We start from the raw sequence: 26,198 nt of genomic DNA, 5'->3' as shown, positions 1-26,198 counted from the left end.
TTTAATGGACCTTAAAGGATACTAAGCCTAGTAGTGAGTGCTCAGTGCGAGTCGAGAGGTGAACATCCCTGTTTCAGTGATGTACAGTACAGTAGGATATTTTCAGGCCATGTCGTAGACACTTTAAACAGGAGGCAGAAATGGCTTTCATAAGGAACCATGTCTAAGATGTTTCAAAATGTTATATACTGACATAGACACCAGTCAGTTACAATCGATTGGATAAGTAAATGTCTAAATGATAACATTTGTGACTTTACAACACACACTTTTGGGAAATCAGAGTCATTATCTGTACAGGCTACATAATGTGGCAAGCATCAAATAAATGGACATTTATTACACAATCTCAGACTCATTTTGTAATCTATACCTCAGACATTGTGAAATATAAAGCTTTGCATTGCACTAATGCTCAAGCTGCTATCAGTCTCCAGATCTGTTCTCAGCATTCACTATTAGTTTGGGAAGTACTAGAGGTCACTACGCGGCCCTCACACCTACGTTGCACCGCCTATCCGACTGCATATAATGATATATGTACTATGGAGATCTCTGTCTCCGTCAATCCCTGTCCCTTTTATGACATCTGTCAGCCCATGTCCCTTTCATGTTTGTGGAGATCTGTGATGTCATCAGTATATGTCCATATATGGGCAGGCCCCTTTTTGTGCTATTAGTTTTTGTGAATTAGTTGTACTTTACACTACCAGGGTTTAACTGCACGTATAGGCCAGGGGGCCATGCAGGGGTTGAACCGTGACATTCTGAATACCGGATGACCCCTCTTTCCACGAGAGCTACGCCCCTGGAAGGACCAATGGAGGGAGCGTGTTGTGTATTGTGCACAGTAAGTGCAGTACGTCAGTACGTAGGATGCTAGATATTCTGTAACTGGAGAGGGTTGTTGTTGTCATGTCTGCAGCTGTGTCCCAGAACTGCAGCAGCAAGTATAGCTGCTGCTGCTGCTGATGAACGTGTCGAACATCTGGAGGGAAATCAGGTGAGACAGACGCACGCACGCACGCACGCACGCACGCACGCACGCACGCACGCACACACACACACACACACACACACACACACACACACACACACACACACACACACACACACACACACACACACACACGTTTTGTTTATTCTAACTAATCCTTTCCAAAGGACAGCTCTTTTAAGCATTTGCCAACATGTCATACCAAAGACTCTAAATAATGGGACTCTAAATGATGTTTCCATGACTGTGTGTGTAAATGGATGATCCATTGTTCTTTGGTTGAGGCTCCTGGCCATTTTATTTTGTTGCTGTCAGGAAGAAACTTAACTTCATACAGTATGTCCATATTTCACGTTATGCGTTGTGAGCTTGTGTATCTGCAATTTCTTGCAATTATATTGCAAAGGATGGGTGTTTCTGTGGGAGCCTATTTGTAAGCACATTCCCAGTAAACTATGGTAATATAAGCTATGCCTACTCCCGCTCTGGTCTTTATCTTGGAGAGATATGGGTCAGTGACTTCCTGTAGACTTCCTGTAGCAGGCAGTGCTTCAAGATAGTCTTGTTTTACCAGAGCAGACGGTGTTGTTTTGACTGTAACTATACCGCTATTATAATAACAATGCATGAGAAATTTACAATTTACAATTTTAGTTTTAGAAATGGCTTCTAGTGCAGCCCTCCCCTCTCTAGAGTTTGTAGGTATACAGTGTCTACAGTCTACACAGTTTTTATTGTGATCCAGTGAAGTTTCTATAATCTGTGAGAAGAAATAGTTTTATGTGGGATGTTATATTTAATTACTCAAGATACTCAAATTGCAAATAATGTATCATCCTTTAAGTAGCCTACTGCACTGGTTCTCAAAATGGCCCGGGGGGTCCTTGAGAAGGTTATAGAAACTTCCAGGGGGTCCCCAGCAAAACGACTTAATCAAAAGCCGTTATCGGCTATTTGAAAATAAGTCTAGTAGTTCAACTATTTTAAAAAAATCACACCTGTGTGAAGTGAGGGGCGCTCTTATCAATAAGTCTAGTAGTTCAACTATTTAAAAAGAATAACACATGTGTGAAGTGAGGGGCGCTCTTCATCATACATCTTCTTTCATTGTCAATGGGAATTTGTGTTAGGACAAAATAGCCAATTTGCTTGTCTACATAATCGTAAATTCTCCATTCATTGTCAATGGCATTTAATGTTTGATCAAAAATCAACACTATAGCTTAATATAGGAGGGGTTAGCGCCCCTCATAAATCTCGAAAGGCAAAAGTGATGTCATGGGTGGTTTGCATTGCTTCAGTGGTTGTAGAGTTGAACAGAATGTTCCAGTTCAGATCTGGTAAACATTACAGCATGCAATCATCAATCAAAAGTCAATACAAGTAATGCAGTAATTGCCATAATTTCCACCTGATTTACAATTTGGGATTTAACTCTTATCTCTAGTGACTTACAGGTTGGAGTAAGGGCCATGGACACTGGTCAATAAACAACAGGGTAAGAGGTCAAGTGTATGACTTGAAAGAGAGATAGAGGTTTATTACATACTGTAAATAACCTCTCTAGTTGTCAGCAATGCATTGTTCTTATTCATTATCTCATTACATTCTTCATAGACGATTTGGTGGTGACTGAATACATACAGCCCAAGATGGGACATCCAATGTCAACTTTGCCCTGTATACTATAGCCTTTTTGTATAGGTAGACTATCTGTAGACTATCCGTCCTGAAATCTCGACACATTTTGTGGTACAGATCTAAATTATGTCATACAAAAAGGCTCTAATAATAATAATAATAATAATAATGTGTGTGTGTGTGTGTGTGTGTGTGTGTGTGTGCGTGCACGTGCATGCACATGCACATGCGGAGAGAGAGAGAGAGAGAGAGAGAAAGAGAGAGAGAGAGAGAGAGAGAGCCCTTACAATAGTGTTGTGTTTCATTGCCATCCCATTGAGCTTTGGACCCAGCACACAGATATTATGTTACATGAACTTGAAAGTGCTTGTTTTTCCGTCATTTAGGCTTAGCGCGAGGTGCTTGTTTAAACCTTTCTTTTGGCAACAGTCTTTCCATGGATTTCGGTGAGTGTTAACAGGAACATTTTCTTTATATTGAGGGTACTGTACAGATCTAGAAATGTCATACTTTATTATTACTAAATGTAAAGAGCATGTGGTACAGTACACTAAAGTCCAGGGGACTTTATTGTTCCATTGTGTCCAACAGTATGTGTCAGATGCCCTGCAGGTGAAAATGCTTCTTATGAGCTCCTGTAATGAATTGCATTTTTATAGCGCTTTTCCAAGTGCTCAAAGCGCTTTACAATGGTTCATTCATTCATACATTGGGAGGTGAAGCGGCGAACAGTCGACGCCAGCGTCCTCACTTCCCACCCCCAGTCCAACCCTTGATGCTGAGTGTCAAGCAGGGAGGCACTGGGTCCCATTATTTAGAGTCTTTGGTATGACCCGGCCGGGGATCGAACCCCGACCTCCCAGTCTCAGGGCGGACACTCTAACCACAAGGCCACTGAGCTGGTGAACATAGTTTGGATTATAAACCAGCACACCCAGCTATGCAGGGTTTAGACGACAATAGTTAGCAAAAGACCAGGCAAGGTTTCAATCCATAGTGGATCTTTGTCAGTTAAATTAAAACCACCTGTTCAGTTGTTCCATGAATATAGACTCTTCGCCTGGCCTGGCAGCCTGATATATGTCACTCCCTTAGTGCAGGGTACCACTGTGGACTGGTGCCGGTCAGCGGGACATGTACCACCGGCTTAGTGGATGCAGACACAGCAGATGCAACTCATCACTATTCCTATGGGCTGTTATTGACTAGGTGAAAAGGTAATACAAACAAAAAAGTATATGAGATTACTCTCATATACCAACTAATCTAACAATAATCTATCTATCTATATGGACTATTCTACATAGTTCAGTATTAGTTCAGTATAATCAACAGATCACATCGCAAAACAATATGCACAAACCAGGAATTTCTTAAGGAAAACAGATATACCGGTATTCTTAACTTTCTCAACAACTGTCTCATTTCAGTTTTACAAACCACGTGTTAACCTTAACCTGGTTAAATTAAAGCTAAATTACTAAATGTTTTTGGATTAGGTTTGTCTTTACTGTACATGGATTGCTAATGGGTGAAACTCATGACAACAAATGTATAGGCTAACAGGTTACCCTGTTGGAGACCTGCTGTGGTCAAAACATGCTGGTATTTGTCTTGTTTTAATGAAAACTGTTTTCCTCCTTTTACCACTGAGTGCCCGGGTTCTCAGTTTTTTCACGGTTTAACCCATTTTATCCAGGAGCACTTCTGACATTTAAACTATTTTGAACTATACCTGTATCTCCTTTGAGCACCCGGTTGTATTGTTTTGTCACATTTATAATGTTATTGTAATTAACTACATGTAAATCAATTGTTAATTATTGTTTGTATATTTTTAGGACTGTAGGAGGAATGAATTTGAAGATGCGTCATCCATCAAATGCCATCTTTGCACTGCTGTTGGTCCCACTGGCATGTGTATCTGGGGGCAAAATCCTGGTGGTCCCTTTGGATGGAAGTCATTGGGTGAACATGAAAGTACTCATTGAAGAGTTGCACTTAAAAGGCCATGATATCACTGTGGTTCGAGCATCCAATAGTTGGTACACCAAAGAAATGTCCCCTTTCTACACCTCTGTCACTGTTACTCACACTGGAGGATTTGATGAAGAGTTCTTTGGAAACCTAATTATGCGACAGCTGCACGCACAAAGGCAAGGCATGAGCTTTTGGTCTCAAATGCGTATGGAACGGGAGAGTCACACACAATTCTCACTCTTACACAAGAGCATGGCTGAAATGGCTGCTCAAATACTTGAAGATGAGAAATTAATGCAGTCTTTCCATGATGCCGACTATGACTTAGTTTTGACTGACCCTGGTGTTGGTGTGGGGACAATACTTGCTCGCCGACTCGAAGTTCCCCTTGTTTACAATGTCAGGTGGACAGTTCAAGGTGAAGCTCATTTTGTCATTGCCCCGTCACCTCTGTCATATATTCCATTCACTGCCACAGAGTTGACCGACAAGATGAGTTTTGGACAAAGGGTCAAGAATTTTGTTGCGTATGTTGTTGGAATGTACATAATGTCACAAATCACAGAAGTTCATTACAAACGAGTAATTGAACATCATTTTGGCCCTGATGTAAATTATGATGCATTTTTCCAGGATGCTGACATCTATCTCATGAGAAACGATTTTATCTTTGAATTTCCCCGTCCTACTATGCCAAATGTGGTCTACATGGGTGGATTTCAATGCAAGCCTGCCAACCCTCTCCCAAAGGACCTGGAGGAATTTGTGCAGAGCTCCGGCGAGCATGGAGTTATCATGATGTCCTTAGGCACCTTAGTGGGAGAACTACCGGTGGACATAACCGAAGAGATTGCTGCAGCTTTTGCCCAGCTGCCTCAGAAGGTTATCTGGAGGCACACTGGACAAAGACCAGCCACCTTAGGCAACAACACCCTATTGGTCAACTGGTTGCCACAGAAAGACCTGTTAGCACATCCCAAAACCAGAGTCTTTGTTGCACATGGAGGAACCAACGGGGTTCAAGAGGCAATTTACCATGGAGTTCCAATAGTTGGACTTCCCTTGGCTTTTGATCAACGTGATAACCTCTCTAGAATGAGAGCAAAGGGAGCAGCTACGATGGTGGACATTGGCACGCTGGACAGAGACGTTTTTGCGGATGCATTGAAACCAGTTCTGCATGACCCCACATACAGGGAAACCATGCAGAAGCTCTCAAGGCTGCACAGAGACCAGCCCATGAAAGCACTGGACCGGGCCGTATTCTGGATAGAGTATGTTATAAGACATAAAGGAGCCCCTCATCTGCAGACGCATTCCAACAAACTGTCCTGGTTTGCTTACCACTCTATTGATGTGTTCGCTACTTTGCTGACAGTTGTGTTGGTTGTGACATTTACTTGTATTTCAATTCTGAGATGCTTGTGGGGAAAATTGTTTGCGTAGAAACATGTTAAACATCAGTAGTATGAGTATGTATACAATATATCACATATGTGCATATGTGACCGAACAACTAGATTGCCATTGAAAATGTTTCCTTTTTTCCTTTTAATTTGAATTTGAAGTAGAAGTTTGGAGCTAACATTTGCTTAGATTGACCCATCGCTTTTGGAATTACTGTGTACAAATTAAACATCCTATATTTTAGAGCCTTTTGAATAAAGTTAAACATGATATAAAACAATGAAAATAACTCCATTTGTTTTTGGTTAGTTTTTCCTGGATGCCTCCTTCTGCTCTTCTATCTCACAGGCTGTTTTCAGTTGTGACTCATTCATTAGCTGACTACTGATTAGCATAATTGGCTGCTATCTGACCGATATGGGAATATGGGAATATGGGATCGACCGACTTCAATCTCGGCACGCACATCTGCAAGGATCTCCAAGGGGCTGTGGTGGCTGGGGTTGAGTTGTTCGGCTAGGCGGTTGTCTCCAACCAATATAGGCATATATGGACATCCAGTCGTCCAGAACCACCGATCCGATCGATTTCTCATGAGCATGTGGGAATATATTGATGATATCAGGGATCTCCATTATGTGCATAAAAGGGAGAGGCAAGCAGGCAGGCAGGCAGACAGACAGACATCTCCATATATGGTCATGGAAGGGTGTAATTAAGGGACACATGCAGACAGATGGGTACTCTGACAATGGGTATTGCATAACTGGGTGGGGCAACATGCAGTCCTACCGTGCATTGTTTTTGACTTGCATTGCTCCCAAATAGGTTGTTCTAGTTACAGCAGCTGTTAATATTCATTATCTGACTATACTGATTGGAATAATTTTGTTTGTTTTGAAACAAAACTGTATAGTGGACATGAAGCGCAAACCCCAATTAATACAATTCTAAGCCGGTTGGGCACCAGCCTACTCAGGAACTCTTCATTCAGTTATGGATTGATTGGCTTCCAAAGTTTGCAGGATTCGTACAATTTGAACAAAATGCCTCAAATCATGAACACATGCCCGAAATGCCCGCATGAATACAAATTAATCTTGATTTCATTCACCTGGTTGATTCACATAGCTGTGTGTTCCTCCAACACAGCTGGAGGAGCACTTTTTCCTAGTTTATATACTGTACATGGGTAATGGGTTAAACTTTCTGTTTCACTATATGACGACCAATGTATAGGCTTTGTAAATAAATAAATAAAACTTTTAATATTATTGTAATGAACTATACATAAATCAATAATGGTAACAATTTGTTAACTATTGTTTGTATATTTTAAGGGCTCTAGGAGGACCGAATATGAAGATGTGTCATCCATCGAACATCATCTTTGCACTGCTGTTGTTCCTGCTGGCATGTGTATCTGGGGGCAAAATCCTGGTGTTCCCTTTGCATGGGAGTCATTGGTTGAACATGAAAGTACTGATTGAAGAATTGCACTTAAAAGGCCATGATATCACTGTGATTCGGGAATCCAATAGTTGGCACATCAAAGAAATGTCCCCTTTCTACACCTCTGTCACTGTTACTCACACTGGAGGATATGAGGATATTGAGGAGTTCTTTGGAGGCCTAATTATCCGACAGCTGCACGCACAAAGGCAAGAAATGTCTTTTTGGTCTCATATTCAGAATCACCGGTATCTTCACAAACAGTTCTCACTCTTACACAAGAGCATGGCTGAAGTGATTGTTCAAATATTTGAAGACGATGAATTAATGCAGTCTTTCAATGATGCCAACTATGACTTAGTGCTGACTGATCCTGGTGTTGGTGTGGGGACAATGCTTGCTCGCCGACTCCAACTTCCCCTTGTTCACAATGTCAGGTGGACAGTTCAAGGTGAAGCTCATTTTACCATTGCCCCGTCACCTCTGTCATATATTCCATTCTCTAGCACAGAGTTGACCGATAAGATGAGTTTTCCACAGAGGGTCATGAATGTTATCGCTTATGTTTTTGGAACGTACATAATGACACAAATCTCAGAAGTTCATTACAAACCACTAGTCAAACATTATTTTGGCCCTGATGTAAATTATGATGCATTTTTCCAGGATGCTGACATCTATCTCATGAGAAACGATTTTATCTTTGAATTTCCCCGTCCTACTATGCCAAATGTGGTCTACATTGGTGGATTTCAATGTAAGCCTGCCAACCCTCTCCCAAAGGACCTGGAGGAATTTGTGCAGAGCTCCGGCGAGCATGGAGTTATCATGATGTCCTTAGGCACCTTAGTGGGAGAACTACCGGTGGACCTAACCGAAGAGATTGCTGCAGCTTTTGCCCAGCTGCCTCAGAAGGTTATCTGGAGGCACACTGGACAAAGACCAGCCACCTTAGGCAACAACACCCTATTGGTCAACTGGTTGCCACAGAACGACCTGTTAGCACATCCCAAAACCAGAGTCTTTGTTGCACATGGAGGAACCAACGGGGTTCAAGAGGCAATTTACCATGGAGTTCCAATAGTTGGTGTTCCCTTGGCTTTTGATCAACGTGATAACCTCTCTAGAATGAGAGCAAAGGGAGCAGCTACGATGGTGGACATTGGCACGCTGGACAGAAACGTTTTGGGGGATTCATTGAAAGCAGTTCTGCATGACCCCACATACAGGGAAACCATGCAGAAGCTCTCAAGGCTGCACAGAGACCAGCCCATGAAAGCACTGGACCGGGCAGTATTCTGGATAGAGTATGTTATAAGACATAAAGGAGCCCCTCATCTGCAGACGCATTCCAACAAACTGTCCTGGTTTGCTTACCACTCTATTGATGTGTTCGCTACTTTACTGACAGTTGTGTTGGTTGTGACATTTACTTGTATTTCAATTCTGAGATGCTTGTGGGGGAAATTGTTTATGAAGAAACGTGTTAAAAATGAGTAGTATAAACCACATGCAAGTAGAGCTATCACTTGCTTGATTGACCCACATTGTTTGAAACAATGTGACGTGAGTGATGTGATGTGCACGTCACATCACTCACGAGCCTTGCGAGCCTCGCAGGCCTTGTGCGACAGCATTTTTTTAATTCTTTGAATTGGGAACAGCTTTACGTGATCCTCTCTCTCCTTTTAATTGAGATATTTACTATTTAATCACACATTTCCATTTTGTAGCCATATTTTACTGCCATGTCTTAATACAGTGTTGATTTCTACAAAAATAAGCTAATTAAGAAATGCCACGGTTGATTTTGAGGTAATTAGTGGATAGCAGGTAATTAGCGTGGTAATTAGCGTGCCTCGCAGGCCGCACAGATAGAAACTAGGGGTGCTAGAGCACACAAATATGTGCCCTTTTGAAATCTTATTTATTTTTGTACACTGTACAGTATGTGGACCATGGTGACATTGATTGACCGCCTCACGCCTTGCAAGCCTCGCAGGCCTCACACTTTGCGAGGCTCGCACCTTGCGAGCCTCTCACGTTGCACCTTGTGAGCCTCACACCTTGCACCTTGCGAGGCCTCATTGGCCTCGCGCCTTTTGAGGGCTCGCACCTTGCGAGCCCTCGCAGGCCTCGCTCGACAGCAATGTCCGTCCGTCCCTTAGACTAGAGTATGTCCTCACCTATGTTACTATGAGTAGCAGTAGGGGCAAAAGTGGCGCTGTTGTGCCAGAAACAGAGAGAGCGACATAGTGTTGCACTGTTGCCTGCAACTCATTATATTCCGGACTCAATAAAAAAAATCTCCCGTCTTCAAATGGTCCAGAACTCAGCAGCCAGATTACTGACCAACTCCAGAAGGCGTGACCACATTACCCCTGTCCTCGCCTCCCTCCACTGGCTGCCTGTTCATTTTAGGATTGATTTTAAAATTTTAATTACCACTTTTAAGGCACTACATAGCTTGGCCCCCATCTATATAAAAGACATGCTGGAGCCCCATAGGCCAACACGTAGCCTTAGATCGGCAAGCAAGGCTCTCCTGGAGGTTTCCGGCTACCCAGCTTGTCACCATGGGTGACCGGGCTTTCTCGGCCCGTGCACCTACGCTGTGGAATGCCCTACTAGAGGCCCTAATACACATCACTCTACTGAGTTATTTTAAATCACAGCTAAAAACCCACTTGCTCGATGGCTTTTACTTGAATTATTGATCATTTTGTTTACTTGTGTTAAAATGTGTTTATTATTGTTGTTTTATTCTACTGCACTGCATTTTATCCTGTATTGGAAAGCACTTGTTTTGTTTTTTTGCACATTGTTTAAAATTTAAAAAGTGCTTTATAAATAAAGTTTATTATTATTAATTACACACAGAGAGAGAGAGAGAGAGAGAGAGAGAGAGAGAGAGGCAGGGGGAGAGGGGAGTTGCACCACTCAGTTCACACAGGTGTGATTTTTATTCTTTGAAACAGGAACAGCTACGTGCTCCTCTCTCTCCTTTTAATTGAGATATTAACTATTTAATTACACATTTCCATTTTGCACCCATATTTTACTGCCATGTCTTAATACAGTGTTGCTTTTTACAAATAAAATAAGCAAATGCCACGGTTGATTTTGATTTTAATACAAAGTTAGTGTGAGGCTACTTAATTGATGGGAAAGCGACGCGATGAAGAAATCACACATCCACTAAAACACCCGCTGCCTGGGTGTGAACTGTGAAGAACTCTATTAGGCCTACTTACGTCGTGCTGGTCGTTTGAATAATTAATCCAAGGTTTGTTTGTCTGGACTCTGGAGATCCAAATATTGTGCTGCATGCAGAGTGAGAAGCTGCTCAGCTCTGCTAATTGATATGACCTAGATATTTGCCTGGCATAAGGTAATTAGTAATTTCGCAGCACGTGCTGCGAGTGCGAAATAATTATATGAAAGCCTTTTCAAATGTTTAGGTTACTATTGGAATTTCCAATAGTAACCTATAAACATTTAAAAAGGCTTTCATATACTATTAATATTTTTATAATAAGGTAATTGGCCTTAAAGATAGAAATGTGGTCATTTTTGTATCGTTTTGGATATTAATTAATTGATTAATTAAAGTTATTTTGAGTGATCACCGGCTTTATCCTGTCATGAAAGACTTCCATCTTCCAAACAACAATACCCCCATTCACAGGTCACTGAATGATTTGAATATTTTGAAAATTATGTGAATCACAACAATCATAATATAATGCTACTGTGGGGCCTTCAGTCATCTCATCTCAACCCAATTGAAGGTATGTGGTCCCTGACCATGCATTTAAGAAAGGGAAGATTTGTTTTTTGTGATTTTTAGATTGTCTTTCCGTGGTGGCAAAAGTAAACATTTTACTTAAGTATTTTAATGAAGTACTCAATTAATTACCAAACTCGAGGTCTTTGTGTCCCTGTTCAAACCATAAACCACACCTACAGCTCCAACATCAACCAATCACTGCTCCTCGCGGCTCCTGTCCTGAAAACGAGTTGGAAGCGCAACTTCTGATCATGTCAGTGATGTGGCACCAGGCACTGCCAGCTACTCACTGAACGCACGCATCACACAGCACAGAAAACAACACTACAAGGCTGCCCATTGACTTGAACAAAGTGACATTTGAATGAACTGTTTGGACAGAACATGGCGTCCTTCGTTACAGAAGTCCTGGCCAGCTCCGGGAAGCTAGAGAAAGAAGACCTGTCCACCAAAATAAGCAAGTTGTCACGTAAAGTGGAGGATACCAAGGTAAGTTAGCATTAGCTATCTACAGTCTACTATAGCTAGCTAGTAGAATAAGTGTGATGATGGTCTTAAAATTAGAATACAAAGTAAATTTGTGTGGAACATGGACCCATCATAAATACCATGTTTACGCACGAGAAGAAGAACAACAACAACGGCTTTCTGGTTTGTCCTCACTAACATAAAAGTGTTGTTGCGTTAGCTTATTAGCGTCAGCTATGCTAGCATCCAACAGGCTTGGCAGCTGCTCAACAACATTAATACATTATCACTTTAAGGAAGATAATACTTATGGCGAACGTTTTGTTTTTGTTTTAAAATGGCAATTTTACAGGCTGTCGCGAACTTAATTATAGCAGGTCCATAGCTCTAATGCCTTCATTAGAAGGCAGGCAAAGATCAGCTATATTTTTGAAGAGGCGAAACATAAAATAGGGCTAAGTATAAGTTGTTAAAGCTTAAAAGCTCCATCGCATGAGAGTCACGGGTGTCGCTTTGCCAGCCCAGAAATAACTGTGTTAGCTTGTTAATGTGTTTTTGGAAAGCTGTGTTGTTTTTGTACTGTAGCCTGTCTGTCAGTTACTGTCAGACAACAACAGCATTATTGTTTGTTTTGGTGCCTGTCAAAGATGCCACGTTTGTGTACAGTGTACACTTATGGTGAGGGGGGTTCCAAAAGGACCCTTATAGGTCTTTAACTCTGAGATATATACTGTAACTCTCTGAGTATATACACATGGAACCACATTTTCATGATTTTTCAAAAATAGCAGATCTAGCTGCGTAGATCTGCTATTTTTCATGCTATAAGGTAACACAGATGTGTCCTCAGGTCTAAATGGGTTATGGTCTGAAAACACAAAAACAAAACCACCTGTTTGATTTGCTTTCCCCCGGCATTCCAATAGGAAGAAGTATGCGACATGATCAACAAGAGATATAACGAGTTCCTGCCGAGTCTACAAGGGTCTGAGGATCTCATGGGGCAGGTCGATGATGCTTCCAAAGAAATTGACGTTCTTAAAACTTGCATCGACACTGAGGTAAGCCTATAGTAGTGTTGTATTGGTACATCTGGTAGAAATTTGGTTTGCTAGATATACTTATGAAGAAAAACAAGACATTGTGTTGCTCATCTAGTCACACATCTTAAGTACAACACCATAAAATGTACTTTGTAATGTTGTGGCCAGTTCATATAGGTTATTATGTAAGGGATAATAACGGATCAGCGCCTGGCGGTCATTATTGAGAAATAAAATCCCGACAGGATAATTAAACACAGAGACGAAGTTGAGGTGTTTAATCATCCTGAAGGGATTTTTTTTCTCGATAATGACCACATCCTGAAGGGATGCGATAATGACCACAGAGTCCGACCCGTTTATTACACGGCTACTTAATAATTAAATGAATAAAACAAAATTAGGTATTTCCTTGCTTATGGTATGAAAGTATTCCGTCAGTCTTGCACTGCCTATCTGCTCAAGTTCCCAGTGCAACACGGGTCGCCTAAAAAAAGTGTTGATAAAATAGAATCCATTTTCGATTGACGATTACCACATCGTCTATTTCTCGCTTCAAATGTTTTCAAAAACATTCTTGATGGCAACGTTTATTTATAAATTACATTGATGGTTTGACATGGCTGTTGGACATGGCTGTTGGACATACAGCATAAAAATCAAGTAGCTCAGCCAGGTGCTTTGATTAGGCAGCGGTCTGTTACAGAGCGAAGCGGTCATTATCAATAAATAACACACCGCTGAATTCAGGGATTGACCAATCAGAATCATGCATTCAACCAAGCCGTGTAATAAAGTATAACAAGCTTTGACTAGAATACTGTGGTACCTGTTTTCCCTCACTTCAGCTTAACTTTGTAAATTGTGGTATCCTCCTGACTAACTAAAAAGGGGGCCTTATTCATGGTGCAAGTTCATGGATGGTATTATTATAAAATTAAAAAGAGTAAAAAACAGTATTTCTCCTAGACGAAACCTCTCATATTTTCACACTCACTCACGTGTCCAATTGCCAATTCTACTCTATGCACAGTTTGCACACTACTAGTTTGATTATATAATAGGGCTCAAACAAATCAATTTGACAGGGGAGCGGTGCACTCGATGGTAAACATGCATATTCGATTAGTGGGCATGGCTACAGCATAATGTTTTATGATGTCAATTCAACCAAAGCAGTGCACGCTGACGGCCAGCCATATCATTCGTATATTAACTATATTGAGCCAGCCAGAGTATCCATGCTCAAGCACACAGTGCTGTTGCATACCGTTCAGTAGTAGGCTACATGTGTCATTATTCAAATGGAATATTATTCAGGTGTCATCATTTAATTAGGATTATCTGTAAAAGTATTTAACTGAGCAATCATTTATAGCTTACAACCAGTCCCGACTCCCAACCAACTAAGTCCATTACACTCGGAAACGAGCGACATACAAATAAATATCAGTTAATGATGCCTAAACTTGTTTTTGACAATTGAGGTCGAGTCAATTCGATTGCCACATTGTGGATATAACGGTACTGACATTGAGTGTTCTAACATTACATGCATTACGTGCACAATTTTCTAAGCAAAATGTAACGATAATGAAATATAATAAAAAATAAATAATTGGTCATAATATCTGTGCTCATTTGACAGCCCTCTTGCTGTGTACTGATAATGTGTTTTTGTGTGTGTGACCTTGGGACACACAGGTGCTGAAGAACATCCATGTGAATGTGGCTGAGTATGAGAAGCTCAAGCAGCAGCTGCAGAGAAACACAGTCATTATCACAATGCTGGGACATCTAAAAGAGGTACAATCTGTGACTTTCCATTAGCCACTTTACACCTCCTGACATCCATATGTTGGGCCTGTCAAGGCTGTCATTATAGGCGAACATTTTCTAAAACTGTCTAACATTGAAAGCTTTTGCGCGACCCTGGCATATGATGAAGTGTGTTAATCAGAGAAGAGGTTCCCAGCCACCAGGCCGCAGACCATCATGCTAACCATCAGTAAACTAGATTAGCTTCAGCTTAACTGAGTAGAACCTTCTGCTAAACAAAATCACACATGCTTAAAATCATTGACTTTTCTTTGTGAAAAGGTGATGGTTTGATGATGTTAATGATATTTAAAGAGGGATTCTTGAAAACACAAGAAAGTGGCCGCACACGCCAATAGCCAGAGTGCCAATACTTTATTAGGACGCAGCAGGTTAAGACGTATGAATCCAACATTCATGGTAAATGGTGCATTTATATAGCGCCTTTATCCAAGGCACTTTACAGAGATTGTGCATTACATTCACCCATTCACACACACATTCATACACCGATAGCAGCGGAAACCATGCAAGGCACCAACTAGCACATCGGTAGCAATTAGGGGTTCAGTGTCTTGCTCAAGGACACTTTGACAGTAACTCTGGGGGCAACCTTACAGTTACCATCCAGGCACTCTACCCCTGAGCCACCGCCGCCGTTCATCAGGGAAGGATAATTACACATGTACATGCATACAATCTCACAACTGTTGTTTAACATTAATTTTGTCTCAGTTTCACAGTGCAATGGACGATTTTAGCAAATCCCTACAGGAGAAGAACTACGTGAAAGCAGCCAAACACTTAGAAAGGGTAAGAGTTATACTTAAACCTTGGAGTTGGAGCCAAACTTAATTTGGTTCTATCTGTTCTAACCCCTAAGTTTGTCAATACAAATCAATGTTTGAAACCAAAGATTGCTTTGGTTGGCAAAATGAATAGACATGAGACATGACATGAATAGATAACTTGAGCTTCTTCTCTCTTTTTCCCTCATTCATCCATATGTTGCACTGTTCCCAGGCAAGAGGCAGTGTGGATGCTCTGAAGACATGGAAGAGTACAGACCTGCCCCTGCTGTGTGCGCTCAGCTCTGAGCTCATTGTTCAGAGAGAGAACTTCATCTACCAGCTGGGGGAGGAGTGGAAAAAATTAGCCAAGTGGAAACTGCCTTCCTCTAAAGGTGAGACTGATAACTAAATGTATGATAAATATGTATATTCATAAGGACTATAACTCCGATAGCTCAATAAAAGGAAGGACCACTGGACAACGCCAGAATGTGAAATACCCCTAGGAAGTAATCTGATTACAAAGCAGTACTCAGTCTCATAAACCCAGGCTTTATAGCCTTATACCAATGTAATTTACCCCAAATGGTTATAAAAACCTTTAGAAGTAGCCTTAGCAGGAATATGTTTTATAAAAATGTTTATAAACCTTAAGATGAAAATACTTTAGAAAAATACCTTTTTAGAACCCAAAAGGAATAATTTTGAAGAGTCCAAGCAAAGAAGGAATTTCCAGACAGAGAGTGGGTTTTAGAATATGCCATGTAAATGTAATCGGAGAGATATAGATGCTGTCACATACAGCCAGTGCAGGAAGGATCAAATTCGGACAAAATGGAGGCAGTATATATTACATTCTTATCAGGATTAACACCGTTGTCATGGTGACTAACTCTACCATGACAAAGGTTCACAATACTGACGTGTAAATTCTCCAGAGATTATGTAATTTCCTAAAAGTCCAGTAAACATGAATATTGGGCAATGTACTGTAGTTCTAAGTAACTTGTAGTTCTATCTTAGACCCAGGAAGTAGAGTGTTTAACATTATGGTCAGATGTCTTCGAAAACATGTTTTTGAGGAGATTAGAACATTCTGGGCCAAAAGTGAAAAACAATAGTTATCTAGGCTGGCTCCTATCTAAACAAGATACCCGGGTTGAGAGCCGTGTCAGAGTATGGTGATGAAGAAGAGACGCAGATGGAACATGATCATCATTCACAAACCAACAATGAACAAAATAAGCTCCCGAATAACAACAAATAAAGCATCCCTTGGGATTGCAATGGGTCATTTGAAAGCACATTGCATAAAATAATATGTACCATACAACGTTTCTATTACACAAAGACAAATATTGATTTGAAATGTAGTTATTGGACGGGAAACCATCAGATAAACAAAACTATAGAATATTATGTGCAAGAGATGTGTGGGAATCCTATCGAAAAGACTAATAATGGCGAGATTATTGATTAGTGTACTGTATCTCATAACAGAGTCTATGGAAATGAACTCCTTTGTGAAGACGGAGCTCCATCTGACTCTGGGATGCAGTAAGGATGAAGAGCAGCAGGGCCCTCCTGCTTTGCTCTGCCGTGTTCTTCAAGCTCTGGCCATCCAGGGAGACCTTCAGCACAAGATCAAACTGTTCAGTAAGGCCCTGTACAGTTATATTAAAGCCCTGATCTACGTTATTCAAATAGATTAGAACATGCTGGTATTTTTGTTGTTGCTTTTTACCCCTTTTCCCCAATTCAAATGCTAACGGGTTCCTCCCCACACACATTTGTGTGTTGTCACAGCTCTTGTATCCTACTGATCCGACTTACCTGCCTGTGAGGAGCCTCCACCTGGAGGACGCAGAGCTTTTGTCCTACTCCTCCTTATATACTTAACCCCTTTTGGTGTTAGCATTGTGTTATGCTTTAGCTATTGAAAAATAGCAGATCTACAAGCTCATAGCGCGCCACCGAGTGGAGCGCTACGAGCTTGTAGGTCTGCTATTTTAGAAAAATCAAAGAACCACTGTCATAGAAACATAGCTTTTTCAGAAAACTGAAAACATGTTTTTTTTTTTTAAATAGAAGAAATACCTGAAACAATTAAACATGTCAATGATGATGACTGATTTATCTCAAATAATTGGGATTAGACATATTATGTAATAATTGTGACAGGCCTGTACTCATCTGAAATACGTTTTGATGTTTTTTCACTTGTCTCTCAGGTCAGGTGCTGTTGAAGTACATGCTGAAGCCACTAGTGATGTACCCTTCCCTGTGTGTGACCGTAGTGGACCAACAGGGTGAAGGTACCGTCTTGGCCCTAGAAAATTCGGAAGAAAGCAACATGGAGCACTCGAGTCCCTCGCAAGTCTACACCAGGCTCTTGTTGGTGCTCAGAACACTGCATTCACACCTGTTAGGTATGGCTTGCTCATGCGTCTCTAATGTAGTCTATTGACCCATTAAGACCTGAGGCTGATTATACAAATGCCTTCTAAACCTGTAGTTTGCAAACGTTTTCGTGTCAAGGACCCCCGAATTGATATACAGTCTACCCCCCCCCCCCTTTTGAAAATGTTTTATGCCAGGGAATATCTCGATTACACAAAGCGTGAGCTTGTATCTACTATTTTTGAGAACCACTGTTCTAATGAATTGTTTTTGCTATATATTTCTAAAATTACACAGCTCAGCTGTTTTCCTGTTTTTAATGGGTTAAATTACTTGGTCAACTAATAATTTCATTAGTCTATGACGGTCCTAGAAATGTCTCAATAATGTCAACAAAAGTTGTGGAATGTCTTTCCTTTTCTCTCAGACGTGTCGGTCGGTGAGAAGAAGCTGTCTGTGATCCTGGGTGAGCTGATCTGGGAGGAAATGTCCCACTGTATCATCCACGAGTGTCTCCTCTACTCCATCCCCAACAACAGCAGCCAGCTGGACAATTACAGTACGGTATGGATTGAACTGCACCTTAAGGTGTGCCCGAACAGGCCCTACAGCAATAACTGGACTTTACGATTATTTTAAATATAATATTAATTTAATTTGTACAATATTGGACCGACAGTCCCTCTATATTACAGCTAGATTGTCCAAATAGGGGCCATGTATGAACTGAATACATAGGACCATGATGGATGTCCCCATGGGTTAGCCTTAATGTCTTACTGTACCATGTGCTGTTTACAATTCTGAGTAATAAAGAATCTAATCAATCAAAGCATTTTTTTAATTAGCTGCCAGTGCTTTTCTGCCAATGCAATTCTATGGCAAAGACATGCTGGAGCGCTTGTCTTCACAGCGCCTGAGCATCAAGCTTCAGTGCTCTCGAGTCTCGACGTCCTGCATTCTTCTGGTGGAGAGCTTAGAGCACTTCATGTTTTTGTATTGTCTTGGTGATATATATTTCTGTGCTATGTGTTTTTTGCTGTGAGGGTTTTGAACAGCCCTGTGAATACGAATATCCGAGACAATTATTATTAATATTATATTATATTATTATTATTATGTTCAAGCTGAAGATAGATAGTTTAACTTTTGGAGAGGCGTACCGGTCATTTGATCTTCCTGAGTGTTTGACAACAACCTGGTAATTTATGACCTGACGTTGAATCACTGCTACAACCACGGGAAGTGTTTGCCGTTATTTCAGCTAAGCTATTAGTTCTAATAATGTTTTTTAGTAATGACAGGATGTTTGAGCACAGCAACGTTTCCTAGGTTCAAATGTTGCAGGCCCCTTATTAGGCCCCTTATTAGTATTACGACTTGAAGAATGCTTAAGGCCTATTCATACTCCAGTTTTCGGTGATAAGGTGTCCACCGAACTACAACATGACGTCACGAGCCACGGTGAAGACCAAACCACCGCCACCGCCCCAGCCCTTCTCTCTGTTTTTACTCACCACCGCTCAACGTTATTTCAGCTCGGTGGTCACCTAATCACTGAAAATCCAGACTATGGATAGGCCTTTAGGTGGAAAGATCATTCTGAAGGTGCCATGCTTTGTCTTGTGGTGCCGCCCGCGCCTACATTATATTCCATGCGAGCAGATAAGACACAGTGGCTTTGCATTGTCAAAATTAAGTAGGATAAACACATTTGATGTGCCAGATAAATAAATATCTGCTACTGTATGTTATAATATGATGATGTACCGCGTGAGAGGAGTGAGTAATTGTAAGTTATAACCTGCCACTGCCGTAGAAAATAATTGTCCTGTGGCCAAACGTACTTATTGCCGACCGCGTAATAGTGTATATATATACAGTAGGGTCACAGCTAAAGAACACTGGAAAAATGTCATGTAAGATTACGGTGTATAGTTGATTTTCTTGCTGATTTAGATATCGTGTCCAGATCACTTGCATGATGCATTTATTGACACCTGCAACGTTTTTTAACCTATCGACTATTGCTGTGCTTGAACGACGTGTCATCTGCATTTATTAGCATAAACAGCCTAGCTGAAACAACTGTAAGGGCGCAAATGACCAGACACAACCTGGAGGATCAAACTGATGAGCTGCGCTTCTCTCCAAACGTTCCTATTTTCTGCTCGAAGCACACATGGCACTGCCTAATAATGTTGGTCGCACCAATAATGTTGGTCGCGTGTTGCATGGCCGCTGGAAAGAGAAGCATCTTTACCGTAGACGTGCCTGGCGGTCATAAAACGTTTTCGTTACGTGTGGGTATACAACAGATCGGTGTGTGCTGATTGATGATTGTGTGCTAGCTTTGTTTATTTTGTGTATGTTAAAGGTGATCAAAGAGACGGAGGAGTTTGAGAAGTCCCTTAAGGAGATGCAGTACCTGCAAGGTGATTCCACAGAGCTGCTCAAGTATGCGAGAGACGTCAACTGTCACTTTGCCAGCAAGAAGTGCAGGGACGTCATTGTTGCGGCGCGCAAACTCATGACCTCCAAGATGCACAACACTGTCAGAGTATGTTTAGTTTGTATACTTAGCAAGCTAATCTATCAAATGTTTGCTATAATTATCTTGGTTTTGCATGCAAACTGTAGCCATTTGACCATGCATTATAAGGTGCAAATAATATAACGATAAGCCTGCAACAACCGATAACTTCCTTAGCAATTATTCTATTGATTACGTCTATCGATATCCTTTTGGTTATTATTCGAATGATTGAATAATCAAATTGCATGTTGGTAAAATACATTATTGAGTTGATGCAAAACAATTAATTATATAATCTAAATTGATTTGTCTGATTAAGCCCCATTTTATATTTTAACAGTGATGCAAAAATCTACAAGCTCTCAACGTGTTGATTGTAGAATAGATTTGTTTTATATTATTGCTGTGTTAAAAAAAAGACAAAAGAATTTCATTCAAATCAACTGTTCTTTATATTCGATGAAATCAATACTTTGATTAACTATTGTATGCCTTTATTACATGTCATGTCACCGTCACAACCACCATCAGATCACACCCGATTCCAAGCTGGCCATTCCCAAGCTAACAAAGCCAGCTTCAGGCACCAAAATTAAGCAGGAGAAGAAGAGCCCTCCCAGGGATGAGCTGAGCCTGGAGAATGCCAAGCAGCTATCGGATAAAACCATGTGTATGCCAGCCTGTCGCATCAGCGAGTCTGTCCAGCAACTCATGGAACTGGCCCTGAACACTCTGCGTGAGGCTGTGGGAAGCTCTTCGTCTTGGTAAGCTATGCTTTTCAACAAGGCTGGTGAGATAAGATTATATAGGACCTGGTATACGTGTTGTCATGTCCTGGTTTTACACTACTAAAACATTGTCCCAAAATAGGAAATGGGTTATCTACATGTCACATGTGGGTTTTTTTAATTTTTTTAATTTTTCCTGAAAAAATAAAGACAATTGATCATTTTGATATCGTCACAATATGATATTATCATCGCAATATCAAGGTATTTTGTGATACTTTTGTCAATATCGCCCAGCCTTATTTTCAACGTCTATGTATGGCTGAAGTGTAAGAAAAAAATGGAGATGGGCATGGATAGAAGAAATGGATCCCTCATCAAAACAAAAAATAGAATACAATTTTTCTATGCTCAACATTTCCTTTTGCCAAGTGCTATGCCCTAGTTTGTGTTTTTAGATTTGAGCAGGGGTAATATTCACATTCACAATAGTCCACATGTGGTCACTCAAGTGTGTTTGCTCAATCTGAACAAATGATGGCTTCATTCACTAGAGCTAATCGTTCTTTTTCTCTTTTTTTCCCCCAGTGCCACACAACTATTTTTCACCGTGAGAAACATATTCCAGCTGTTCTACGATGTTGTTCCAACCTATCATAAGTGAGGATCAGTAAATTGAAGTATATTAATTTCATTACTAAGAAAGAGGCTTTCCTCCAGAGAGTATCACGTTCACTTTGTTTTCTCCACTGTAGAGAAAACCTGCTCAAGTTCCCCCACCTGGCAGCCATCCAGCACAACAACTGCATGTATATAGCCCACAACTTGCTGACACTGGGCCACCAGTTCAAGCCCCATCTGCAGCCTCTCAGCGAAGGGGTTGCCACCTTTGTTGACATGGTACCCAGTTTCAGGAGACTAGGTAAATAAATGACGAAAGTACGGTTGATACATCAGAATAGGTTATTTTCTAGCAAATAGCTTTGGAACAAGTGAGAGATTCCTTGGCCTGCTCAAATTGGCCGTGGAGGTTTTTCTTCCTTGCTAAAGTGTTTATTTTCAACGCAACATGGCAGGCCCACAATATGATCATACCTAAGGTATTGGGTGAGAATTACAGTAACACATTACAATGTATAGCTGCACAATAGCTGTACAAAAATGCACCAAAGAGCAGATGTGTCACGCAGGTATGACCTAAAGAACATTGAAGAACGATATAATTATTATTTAAACTTTTCTTTGATACTGTGCAGCTTCACTTTTGTATTTTATTTCCAGCACGTGTCAACAATTTACAACAATTTAAGAATATTTAGCTCTTACTCAGGGCAATTTGACATGATTGACTCGAATCAACATCTGACTGAAATGGTCCATGCATTCTTTAGCAAGTTATCATGCTAGCGATGTGAACCAGCCAACAAAACTAACTTTTTCTTTGCTGTTGATCTGCCAGGTGCCCAGTGCTTCCTAGCCCAGATGAATGTCCAAAAGGCTGAGATGATAGAGAGACTATCTACTGCTCGTAACTTCTCTAATCTGGATTATGAGGACAATTACACAGCAGCCAGCAAGGCAGTCAGACAGGTAAATGGATGCCATTAATTTTGATTATCCACCAATATAAACGTCAAGTTTTATTCGTAAACACATTAAAAAGTGTTTGTGATTATCAGACAAGATTGTTTAAAGCACTCTTACTCATGATAAGAATGTATAATTTATATCATCCAGATGATCAAGTTACGATCAAAATGTTGATCCTCACAATAAATAGCAATACATAGTGGTAGCAATTAACCGTGTGCAGACTTAGCTGCTTATTGGTGGTGCTGATGGTCATTTTTAATTGCAGGTTATTCACCAATTGAAACAACTGGGCACAGTGTGGCAAGATGTCCTACCGGTCAACATCTACTGTAAAGCTATGGGGAGTCTCCTCAACTCTGCCATCTCAGAAGTCATCGCTAAAATCATGATGCTAGAGGTTATTTATCATTCTGTTCTTGTCTCATTTGTTGCGGTGTCGTGCAAACGTGCACCAATAATAGCTAATTTACAAGCTCAACAAATTGGCACAGCGTGACGCATTGTGAGCTTGTAGATTTGTTATTTTCAGTGCATGACGGAGCACAAAAATGTAAAGGAAATGTGAGGAGCCTGTTCACTGTGGATTTCAAAAATGTCTGACCTCCGTGGTTGTGGTTTTATTCTTTTGTTGTGTGTAGGATATCTCCTCGGAGGACGGAGAGCACCTCCACACGCTGTGTCAGACCATCATCGAGGAAGGGCCGCTGGTCTTCATCCCGCTGGCTGAGGAGAGCCGCAACAAGAAGTACCAGGAGGAGGTTCCTGTCTACGTGAAGAAGTGGGTCACCTTCAAGGAGCTGGTCATCGTCCTCACCGCCAACCTCCAGGAGATTGTCAACAGGTAAGGTGGAAGCTGTTTTAACCCATTCTGACCTGATATCAGATTCAAAAAATGTCTTCTACATCCTGACAGTTGAAAAAGCTATGTTTCTATGTCAGTCGTTCTTCGATTTTTCAAAAATAGCAGCTTTTAGAGCTTTTAGATCTGCTATTTTTAAATAGCTAAAGCATAACATAATGCTAACACCAAAACGGGTTCCTGCCCAAAATGGGTTAAAACCCATTAGGACCTGAGTCCGTGGGAGTGGGGGGGCTATCATAGGGGGACAAAAACGTGGGTATAAAATGTATATATAAAAAAAAGAGCTGGGAACTTTTCCTTTGGTCCACCCATTCCTGGGACATGTGATAATGGTACAGTGAAAAAAACATTGGGTGTATCAATGGGTGAAATTCCTACACCTCCCTGTAGAAAAAAATCACACCCGTGTGAAGTGAGTGGTGCAACTCTGTGTGGGGTCCCCGGGGGGTCCGGAAGTTCCTGGCCCACAGGAACGCAGCCAGGGTGGTGTCCAAAACGGACGAGAAATGACAGTTACCATGTGGGTGTCCCTGTGGGGTCCCCGAAACATCCAGACCACCAGGAACATGCCCAGGGGGCTGGCCCAGTTCCGGCGAGCTGCCCCGCGTCCGAAATGACAGAGTTACTGCGTGGGGGTCCTTGGAACATCCAGACCCCCAGGAATGTGTCATAGTATGCAGAAAGTGAAAAAGGGGTGTTATGGCTCCACCTTGTGGTAAAGTCCTGTATGTCAGTTAGTGACCAGAAGAGTGACTTGGCTGCTGTGATTTTTCCCTCCCTGGATCAATGTGCTGAATGAATATACAGTTTTTGAGACTACTGACGCTCAAATTCATTCGTTATAGTGGATAGGTTCAGGCATATAGCCTGTTCTCCAGATGTGTTCTAATATAAGACCAGGGTCCATCGCACTCGCCACTGTCATATTTTCTGAGAGGGTCGATGCTGCCCGCTCCATGTTATTAATTTCATGGCGTTTCACAAATCACACATTAGGACTTGGCCTAACAAGGTTTTAGCGGCCGTGAGATTTTATTTTGCTTTGATATATGGAGGTAGATCTTCTGAATTGTCTTTTGTTGTACTGTCTCCAGGTGGGCAGAAGGCAAAGGGCCCTTGGCCTTGGAGTTCTCCAGTTCAGAGATGAAGAGCCTGGTCCGCGCCTTGTTTCAGAACACAGAGAGACGAGCTGTTGCTCTAACCAAAATCAAATAAGACACTTTCAACAAAACCAAATGGACACTTTCCTTCAACAAATGACACGACGCTGGCACTTCAATGTGAGAAAACCAATAATTGATACGTCTGCCCCACATCTGGGGTAACTTCTGTACATTTCCTTCTTGCTAGTCGGTCAGCAGATTCTCACTAATGTGCGATGCCCATGTTAGTGCTGTGAACTATAAGGAGGACTCACTTACACCAAGATTTGCCATAGAGCAAACGGCGGTCTGCTTTGCTGTGGCTCTGTGTTTTTTTTCTCTCTCTCTCTCTGTTCATGAGCAGTTGGTTTTTGATTGTAATAAAAAGGTTATTGGCTACCACAAATCCATTGCCTGATGATGTTACAATGCATTCTGGCAAAATCGGTGGAACAGTGTTGTTAACTTGTTTGCCCTGTGTTGCTATGCAACAAGCTCTCACTACTCTGGCAAAGGCTAATTAAAAAATACATTATATAGGAAAATGTCCATTATTTTCCACATAGCAAATCTCAGTGAACAGGCCCCAATAATGACTAGTAATTCCTTTCCAGGATACAAGCTGCAATTGCTCCTACAGCATATACTGGGAGGCTTGTTGAATATTGATTAGATGTAGACTAAAAATGGTGCTTGTGTGAAGTGAGGCGTGCAAACATCGTACTCTAATCAAACGTTAAAGGTTCATAGACACGGCTGCCACATGACGCCACGAATGGTGCTGATTTTTTAATCATTAAAAGTCCATAGACTTGGCTGCCATATGATATCATTTCTGAAAGCCAGATGTTGGAGGGGATAGCGCCCCTCAATCAATAATAATACACCATATCTTTGTCGTTATAGTGAATGGGAGTCTGGTACTCTGGTTGCCAGTCAGTTTGGAAAAATCACACAAGTGAGGGGCGCTCATCACACATCACATTCCGTGCTCCGCCAATCAAATCATCACATTCCGTGCTAGAAACACAAAGCTGTGCATAGGAGGGGTTAGTTCCCCTCAAAAAGTGTGTTTGATGGTAAACGGTAAACACCAACTGCTATATCTTGTGCTACCACTTACCCCCTATCCCTGTCTGTTTGTGTGGTAAATAGTGCATTTATTATATAGCGCCTTTATCCAAGGTGCTTTACATAGATTGTGCATTCACACACATTCATACACATGGCGCCAGAAACCATGCAAGGCACCAACCAGCACATCGGGAGCCATTAGGGGTTCAGTGTCTTGCTCAAGGACACTTCAACACCAACTCTGGGGGAGCCTTGGGTTTGAACTGGCAACCTTGTGGTTGCCATCCGGCCACTCTACCCCATATGGTGTGTACACAATGGCGATGATTTGATTGGCTGAGCACCCCATAGTGATGGGGTACGTATTAAGGATATAAAGTGGGGACAGAAAAGTGATTGGCTGGAATGTGATGATGTGATGATCATAAGCTGATCTACCATATTGGCCTGAATATAAGACTAGATAAGGATACTAG

At 41.3% G+C, this 26,198-nt stretch overlaps 3 protein-coding genes across 5 annotated transcripts; all 3 read left to right on the top strand.

Moving 5' to 3' along the window:
* Positions 1–933: 933 nt before the first annotated feature.
* Positions 934–10,591, top strand: LOC308327259 (UDP-glucuronosyltransferase 2C1-like). Of its 2 annotated transcripts, none has more exons than XM_080780537.1 (2): positions 934–1,003; positions 7,374–10,591. In XM_080780537.1, exon 2 carries the CDS (start codon positions 7,385–7,387, stop codon positions 8,975–8,977), a length of 1,593 nt encoding a protein of 530 aa, XP_080636663.1. In that variant the 5' UTR covers positions 934–1,003; positions 7,374–7,384; the 3' UTR covers positions 8,978–10,591. The 2 variants fall into 2 exon arrangements, with proteins under 2 accessions (XP_080636663.1, XP_080636662.1); XM_080780536.1 differs by lacking the exon at positions 934–1,003 and adding an exon at positions 3,001–3,084.
* LOC308327258 (UDP-glucuronosyltransferase 2C1-like) lies at positions 946–7,366 on the top strand. 2 transcript variants are annotated; one of them, XM_080780535.1, is made up of 3 exons: positions 2,984–3,084; positions 3,711–3,855; positions 4,480–7,365. In XM_080780535.1, the coding sequence occupies exon 3, from the start codon at positions 4,493–4,495 to the stop codon at positions 6,062–6,064; it is 1,572 nt and encodes a 523-aa protein (XP_080636661.1). In that variant the 5' UTR covers positions 2,984–3,084; positions 3,711–3,855; positions 4,480–4,492; the 3' UTR covers positions 6,065–7,365. The 2 variants fall into 2 exon arrangements, with proteins under 2 accessions (XP_080636660.1, XP_080636661.1); XM_080780534.1 differs by lacking the exons at positions 2,984–3,084; positions 3,711–3,855 and adding an exon at positions 946–1,003 and having other exon boundaries at positions 4,480–7,366.
* A 909-nt stretch (positions 10,592–11,500) lies between the features above and the next one.
* LOC308327257 (centromere/kinetochore protein zw10 homolog) lies at positions 11,501–25,183 on the top strand. Its single transcript, XM_080780533.1, has 16 exons — positions 11,501–11,756; positions 12,662–12,796; positions 14,483–14,584; positions 15,332–15,409; positions 15,620–15,779; positions 16,888–17,043; positions 17,619–17,816; positions 18,215–18,351; positions 20,165–20,347; positions 20,855–21,087; positions 21,640–21,711; positions 21,807–21,973; positions 22,511–22,641; positions 22,910–23,041; positions 23,283–23,485; positions 24,601–25,183. The coding sequence occupies exons 1-16, from the start codon at positions 11,652–11,654 to the stop codon at positions 24,719–24,721; spliced, it is 2,313 nt and encodes a 770-aa protein (XP_080636659.1). The 5' UTR covers positions 11,501–11,651; the 3' UTR covers positions 24,722–25,183.
* The last annotated feature ends 1,015 nt before the right edge of the window (positions 25,184–26,198 follow it).

Source organism: Protomyctophum bolini, assembly GCF_963924005.1.
Source record: "Protomyctophum bolini genome assembly, chromosome: 13".
Lineage (NCBI taxonomy): Eukaryota > Metazoa > Chordata > Actinopteri > Myctophiformes > Myctophidae > Protomyctophum > Protomyctophum bolini.
The sequence above is the reverse complement of the archived record's forward strand: the minus strand, read 5'-3'. Positions and strand labels throughout refer to the sequence as shown.

Bases quoted from the DNA above. Each gene is read 5' to 3' on its own strand.
- LOC308327258 (XM_080780534.1), top strand. From the start codon at position 972: ATGAACGTGTCGAACATCTGGAGGGAAATCAG. The intron at 1,004-4,479 runs GTGAGACAGACG...GTATATTTTTAG, and splicing joins AACATCTGGAGGGAAATCAG to GACTGTAGGAGGAATGAATT.
- LOC308327257 (XM_080780533.1), top strand. From the start codon at position 11,652: ATGGCGTCCTTCGTTACAGAAGTCCTGGCCAGCTCCGGGAAGCTAGAG. The intron at 15,410-15,619 runs GTAAGAGTTATA...CACTGTTCCCAG, and splicing joins CAGCCAAACACTTAGAAAGG to GCAAGAGGCAGTGTGGATGC. The intron at 22,642-22,909 runs GTAAATGGATGC...TTTTAATTGCAG, and splicing joins CCAGCAAGGCAGTCAGACAG to GTTATTCACCAATTGAAACA.